A 7,618-nucleotide genomic window follows, 5' to 3' on the forward strand; every position below is an offset into this window, starting at 1 on the left:
GGAGACCAGTAACACTGGAGTGAATGGATGAAGGTCCAGCTTGATGCCACAAGACAGACTGGCTCAGGGGAAGAAGGCTGATAGCAAAGCATTCCAAAACACTTATTACTACTCCTTTAGGAAGACTCAGCCCACCTCAGCATCTGTTGTTGACCACAGCGTGAATGTAGGAGGATCTGGGGTTCCACCCATGTAGGGTGACCAGACAGCAAGTGTGAAAAATCAGGACAGAGGATGAGGGGTAACAGGCACCTATGTAAGAAAAAGCCCCAAATATCAGGATTGTCCCTATAAAATAGGACATTTGGTCACTCTATACCCATGTCCCCAGAATGGATGACTACTTCTCCTTGGGCACATTAGCTGAGTCCCTCACCTAGCACCAAAGAGGCAGCACGGAGAATATCTTGTCATGACCTCAGGGTGAGAGAAGAGGCTCCCAGTGCAATCCATCCTACAGAACTCTGTGCAACACCAGGCAGGTTGCGAGCCTCATCAGCTAATGATTGAACCTTGCTTTGGAAACATAAAGTGCTGTAAAAGTGCCAAGTGTGATCATTAGAGAGAGACTTGCTCACTGGAGGGAACTGAGGGAAAGAACTTTGATACAACACTCCTGTGACTCTCTGCCATCACTTGGGCTATTGTCTAAGAAAGTGGTATATAAATCACAGCCTCTGTCACAACAATGATTGTCCATTCATCGGTTATCTGTTCATATCCACAAGTAAATGAAAGGCAATGGCACACTGCAATCAATAGGCAGTAAGTTGTAACGGTAATAGAGAATCTCATCTAGATGATAAATAACCTTGGCAGGACTGAACTGAACAATATTAGCAGCGCCACACAGAAACCTCATTGCTCTTCACTTAAACATAGTTAAATTAAAACTGAACACAAAGTGGCATATAAGTCCCATTAGTGTCATTCACTGTCAGATGCAATTTAAATAATTACACATACTATATGGTTCTGAAAAATATTACCTGAAGTAATTACCTTTAAAAAAACCCTGACCCAAGCCCGTATACCTTCATGCGACTATTCTTTAATCATGTGCCATGTGTGGTTATATTGTGAGCAAGGACAACACATGTTGAGTAAGAAGTCAGCAGGAGTGGGCCCCATGACTTCAAAGTCACTCCATCAACTGACAAAAGCTATGACAACTAAAAATTTAAGGCCTTCATTCAGCTCCAGTTACTTCACACTGACTCTGGTGGGGGCAGCACCATGCTCCCAAAGAATACTCTGCACTTAACTCACCCTATTGGCTCTATCTGTGTAAGTCAGACTCATGTTAACATTCCCTCGCTTTTCCCCATTTTTGTCACATCCTTATTTTTTATTTAAAACATTTTGATATAGGTAGTGCTCACGATAGCTGCTGTATTGCCCAAGAAAACAAAGCTGTCTTTTTATCAACAAAGCAGGTACAGCACAAGCAGAGACAAGTATGCGTCTTCTGCAAAATGTTGATCCAAAAAGATTACCTACTGGCTTGACTTGCCCATTTGCAGGGGTGGCTCCAGGACCCAACACGCCAAGTGTGTGCTTGGGGCGGCATGCCGCAGGGGGTGCTCTGCCGGTTGCCGGGAGGGGGGCAGGCAGGCCACCTTTGGCGGCCTGCCTGCAGAGGGTCCACCGGAGCCGCAGGACCAGCGGACTCTCCACAGCCACGCCTGCAGGAGGTCCACCGGAGCCGCGGGACCGGCGACCGGCAGAGCGCCCCCCGCAGCATTCCGCCGTGCTTGGGGCGGCAAAATGTCTAGAGCCGCCTATGCCCATTTGAAACCTGTCACTGAGTACTTGGACTGAGATCACCAATTCATTTTACACAGTGTCTCAAACACTAAGTGACCAGAGAGAGATTTGAACTGGCCATTGAGATGTAAAAATACAGCATAGCCCATTATTAGTCCCTCAGCCTTCCAGGCACCATTGGTTTATATCCCTAATCGTAGTGATAGCGTCAGGTACTGAATTTTTTTGCCATAACTAACAATGCATTGAGGTGCCCACGGCTTCACTGTTATTTTGATCTACTTCAGACAGAGTGGTTTACTTCCTACTTTGGGCTCGATTTAACGGATGTAGTGACAGGATGAGGGGGAACTACTCTCAGTGAATTCCTTCTTGCAAAATATATTAAAACTCCCTTCAGATTTCTTTTGTTTGTTTAAAGAGGCTCCCCAGAGGATACAGAGTACTCTCGCATGCAATCTTAAGTAATTGCACTTCTAACTACATTAAAACACAGAGTTTAACTCTGAAGGAAGTATTATTATGAGAGCAAATTCACTTAGTTTAACTTCTTCCCGTGCTGTGATTAGTCTCAGGTTCTACTCAGAAAGAAGAACAGTGATCAGAGATTTTTTTGAAGTCTGACATTCAATAGGGTTCTATACTAAAAATGCACTGACCTGGGTGCCAGCCTGTTAGTGCTCTGGAAACAGATACATAACTGATTTAAAAGTAAGTAATAAAAGAAGTATGGATAGTTATATCATCTTATGGTGCAGTGATTTTTAGAACAGCAATGCAGGTATGATCTCCCCTAATGAGTGACAAGGAGCAGTGCTATAATATTAATCAGAGTAAAACAAAAACAAAACCACAAAGCTATTACTCCATGTAGGCGGCCAAATCAAATTGTGTATTGAGATTATGAGTTGTTATGATCTAGAGTAAGCACTGAATGCGAACCATCACCTTTTAAAGAGGAAACCCCTTCCATATACTTTGTGCTCTCTTATCTGAATCCACTTCATAATTCATACTGAACAGCTGTAGCCCTCTCTCCTAAGAACTTGCTCTGGGCTTTTTAGAGGGAATCAGCACTTCACAAATGCAGGGAGAAAAATGTCCGCTAACTTTTATAAGTAACTTCTTGCTTGAATAGCCAGGGCACCTAGTATATTATTTGCACCTGCGTGCTGTCTATTCCCCCAGCACTACCCTTTGGGACAGTCTGTTCGCTGCTGTCACAGTAACGTATATTCACTGGTGTTTAGTACGGGCTTCCGACGCACAAGGTAGTTTTGCTCGAGTGACTTTTCCGGGAAGATGCTGCAGGGCAGGGCAGGGCAGGGGCGTCCCTCGTCTGCAAGTGCCTGTGCGTACTTACCGCATTTCCCCAAAGGTCCCGGCATAGCCCTCCATCCAAGGGGTGAGTTCGCTCTTGATGCAACCGGAGGCAGCAGCATAGGGCATCCTGCCCACCATCCCTCCTGGGTACCACACGTCGGATGGGAAGTCGCTTATTTCTTGCCCCGGTGGCCCCTGGCTTCGCCCGCAGCCGAAAGGGCCAGCAGTTGCCTCTGCACATGGGCCGTAGAGCTGCCCCTCCTCTGCGAAGAACGAGTGCCAGGCTGGGCCCGAGGCAGGGCAATGGGGCGCCAGGCTGGCCATGTCCCCCCCATACCTGCACTGGGCAGTCCAGGGAGTGCTGGGCCCGTAGTCCAGGGGGTTCTCCAGCTTGATGCGGGCGTGGGGGGCGAGCGCCAGCTGGAAGTTGTAGTAATCGCGACCCTGGAAAGCAGCGGGCTCCTCCAAGCCCGGGGAGCCCTTGTACGGGGACAGGCTGTGGGGCACGTCTATGGCCAGGACGTTCTCGCCTGGCCCGGGGCCGCTGCCCGCGGCTGAGTGCCCTTTGAAAGAGGCCGGGCTGGTGCCCGGCTCTTCCAGGAGCGCAGCCCCCGCTGGGTTCTTGCAGTCCCCGAGCTGGGCGCCCGCTGCAGCCCGGGAGTGCCCGCCGGCCAGGGCGAACATGCAATCCTCCCGGGGCAGGAGCTCGCCGGGCGTCTCCAGCGCTTCCACCCCCAGGCCCATGGAGGCGGACACGGCTTTGCACAGCTCCTTGGCGCTGTCCCCCAGGAAGTCCTCTTTGGCCCCAGCCACCTCGCCGCGGCTGCCCCGGGCCTGGGCCTCCGGCTGCAGGAGCTGCAGGGCGCCCGCTTCGCCCAGGATGTCCTTGAGGTCCCCGGAACAGCCCTGAAAAGCGGAGCCCATCAGGGACAGGGTCGAGGAGGGGGTGACAGCCGGGCCCCCGTCCTCAGGCTGCAGCCCCTTGGCCGCCGGGGCGCACTGGCCCTGGGGCTGCTCCTCCAGAGCCAGGTACGCGGGGGAGCCCGGCTGCTGCTGCCGGGGGCTCTGCTGCTGCAGGCGGGCATCGGGTTGGCACTGGGTGGAGGAGGAAGGCTGGGGGCTGGTGCCCGGCTCCTCTCTCGGCGGGCCGGCGCCCGGGCTCTGGAACACCTCACGGACGCTCTGGAACAGGCTCTGGAACGCTCCCCGGAACGTCTTGCCCGCCGGCCGGGCATACACGCTGCCAAGTCCAACTTGCACCTCCATGCCCGGAGGGGGCCCGCGGGGCAGTCCGCCGGGAGCGTTGGGAACGAGTGCAAGCAGCGAGCGGAGAACGAGCCTTTTGCGGTCCTGTCCCCTCTCGTGCAGCTCGCTGGCTCGGGTCTAACACGGGCTCTGGCCAGCGAATCCCATCCTTTCCTACTCGCTGCGGGCACCACACGCTCGCTGGGGGTGGGGAAGGAAACCCTGGCACTAGCAGGTGCCGTCGGGATAGGACTCTTCCGACCGCTGGAGCTGGGGGCTGCTCGTTACTCTTTTGATCTGTGACCCGGAGAGAGGCAGAAGAGTGGGGGGAGGGGAGACCGGCCTACGCCGCAAAGCAGGTCCCGGGGCTTTGCAATAATTAAGCCGGTAACTTTTAGCAGGGAGGAGCGCGGCGCCTTTTTACAAAACGCTGCTGCGGCTGCAGTTGACGTCTCTCCTCTCAGCCAGAGGGAGGGAATGCAGCCGAGCAAACAGGGTGACCTGAGGTTAAAGACAAATAGCCACTAAACACACACACACACAGAGGCCACAGCCGCAGCTCCAGTCCCGAGCGGCCCTTGACCTCCTTCTTCCCCCGAAGTCTGCGGGCGCCGCTTAGCGCTCAGCTGGATCACAGCCTACAAATCGTCTCACGGCTGCAAAAATATTTACACGGCGCCCCAGCGAGACTGCACCAGGATCGGCGGAGGGGGGGGGGCAGCAAATTCGGAGAGGTTGTTAGCAACCCAGAGCCCAAATCGTCCAGGCTTCAAAGGGCCGCCACAGAGCTAGGTCTCGGGTGAAGCAACAAGTCCTGGGGAAAGGGAAAGCGCGTCTCCCCGAGCAATCCCTTGGAGCAGGCTCCGCGCGCAGCAGATGGCTCCCGGGGCTCTTTGCAGCAACTTCGGCTGGTTTCTCTTCGCCCAGTAGCTGAGCTTCTGCTCAGCCCCGCCGGGGCGCGCTGGTCCTGCAGAGCCTTTCCCCGGGGCTGTGGGAAGAGCTGCGTGCTGCGCGGAGTCCGAGAGATCACCGGCGAGTGCTGCGCACCGGACTGGTGCTGGGACTTTAGCTTACTCGAATCCGTCCCGCTGCTCTCTGTCTGGCTTCTGAGCCAGCAGAGCCGGCGAGTGTTGAGCCGAATTGGCAGAGACCGCGGGGCTGAAGAGAAGCAGGAGGGGCGTCAGTCAAAAGAGGCTCGTAATAAAATCCACCGAGATCACCCAGCGGTACTTTACCATGCTGGTGCGAACGTATGCCACGTACATATATATATACTGTGAGGCTCGCCTTTAGCAGGAGGACTCTTGCATTGTGTACACACACACACACACACACACACTAAAGTACACGTGCCTGCATCATACACATTCATACACAGGGCGCGTTCATTGCACGCGCATACACAAAAGCACACAAGTGCAAATACACACAGTCATAGGCTCGCACAGCATAAATGCATGGCACATACTAAACCACATGCGCAATACCTATGAACAATAACGTGTGTATGTATACATACAGAGAGAGAGAGAGAGAGAATAGGGCTGTGCAGTTTAGAATAAATGGAGCGCGTATGCTGGGTACAAAGGTGCATGAAATTACAGTACATGAGATGCACACACATATAGATACCCGTACAGAAGCACCTATGTTTACATCGCCTCAGAGATTTGCGTCTACACTATGTTGGCTCGTCCAGTAATCATGCCCAATTACATGTAAAACATAAATGCAGCTTCCACGCTTTCTAGCATATAGACAAATGTATTCTCCTGTCAGCAGTTTACCAGAAAAGCTGTAAGAAGGAGAAGAGGCCTTATTTCCAGGGCATAGGGAAGAACAAGCACGTAAATAGGGTGCAAGCTCCAGCCTGCAGCAAATCCTCATCCTGATACATTTCGGATACCCACGGTGGATTAGCTCCTTTTCTCTGATCTGCGTGACACCATCCCTTAAGGTAATAATTCGCTGAGCTAGATGGAAAGCGGGGTGGGGTGGGGGAGCAATGTTCATGAAAATCCTCATTTTCGTTTTTCACTGAAGATTTATATTCACTGAAATTTTCCCACCAGCCGTAATAATTAAGTTGTCTTTCTACCCGGTGAATCTACACACGTTTCGATTTACAGCTATGAAAGCTGAGTATCATACAGATATCGAGTAGCAAAGAAGTTGTCTTGCCATCATCTGAAAATGGAAGAGATACTTTTGTCCAGACAATAAACATGTCTTTTATAATCCACTAGTATGTACATGCCCCCCCCCATGCCACCCCCCCCAACAATAATCACCATTTGTGTGGCGTCGACACGAGAGGGGCGAATGTTTGCGGCCTCTGGTTTCAGGGTCACGAGTCCGCTGGTTTCCCTGTAAGCACCCTTGCCGACGCGCTGTGGCATCTCTCCTGATGACGATGTATAACTGAAGGGTGTTCGCTGAAGGCCACGCACAAAGGGTCAGGTCATTCGTTAATTCAGCTATTCAGAAGACACTTGGAGCGGGATTGACACGTAACAATACATCGCCAAATACTGGGATGGGGGAAAGAAGAATCGGTCAGGAAAGAATCAGGTTCAGATTTTAAAAGCATATTACAAAGAGGTAGAGGATAGCCATCAATAGATTACACATTGAGGAAGTTGGGCGATGTGCTTACTGCGCCCTCAAATATCTCCCGCTAACCTACGTGCAGGGGAGCATGCTGGCCATGCCTGCGGGCCGTCAAGTGACAACACAACCTGTCTAGCCACGGGGGGCAGACAAGTTGCCCGAACATGGCGCTTAAATATCATACTCTTTACTGCTCTTGTCTTGTGCTACACGTTCAGATCAGAAAACCGGCAGCTGTGCCACGTGTCAGAATTTCCCATACTCAGAGGTCCAGGTTACTGGCAGCCATGACGCGGGGCGTCTTTGACGGCCTGCTGCATTCATAGTAGCACCAGCGGCATGGGTGTGAACAATCCCAGGGACTGCAACACAACACCATTGATTGGAAGGAGTACAGCATCAAAAGCATAAAATACTTTGGGGAGAGGGCTGGAGGAGGGACATAATGTTGTGCCTTCCTGTTGCAACCGGTGATGCGATGAGGCTGGGAGGGGTTGTTGCTCCCCTTGTTTTCTATTGATTTCTTTTCCGTTATGTCATTACGCCCTCTTCCGCCTCCCAAGTCATTCTCTTACACTGAATCACGTCTGCCCTTGCCCTGCCCCGTCCGGACACTCCCATTTTGGATCCGGCACTCTCTCTACGCGTGGGCTGCCACGTGTCTTAAACATAT

At 52.2% G+C, this 7,618-nt stretch overlaps 1 protein-coding gene across 1 annotated transcript; it reads right to left on the minus strand.

Annotated features, from left to right (window-relative positions):
- Positions 1-3,126: 3,126 nt before the first annotated feature.
- Positions 3,127-5,371, minus strand: LOC116816577 (androgen receptor-like). The gene has a single exon (XM_032765910.1). The coding sequence runs from the start codon at positions 4,354-4,356 to the stop codon at positions 3,127-3,129; it is 1,230 nt and encodes a 409-aa protein (XP_032621801.1). The 5' UTR covers positions 4,357-5,371.
- Between the last annotated feature and the right edge of the window lie 2,247 nt (positions 5,372-7,618).

Source organism: Chelonoidis abingdonii, chromosome 8, assembly GCF_003597395.2.
Source record: "Chelonoidis abingdonii isolate Lonesome George chromosome 8, CheloAbing_2.0, whole genome shotgun sequence".
NCBI classification, from domain to species: domain Eukaryota; kingdom Metazoa; phylum Chordata; order Testudines; family Testudinidae; genus Chelonoidis; species Chelonoidis abingdonii.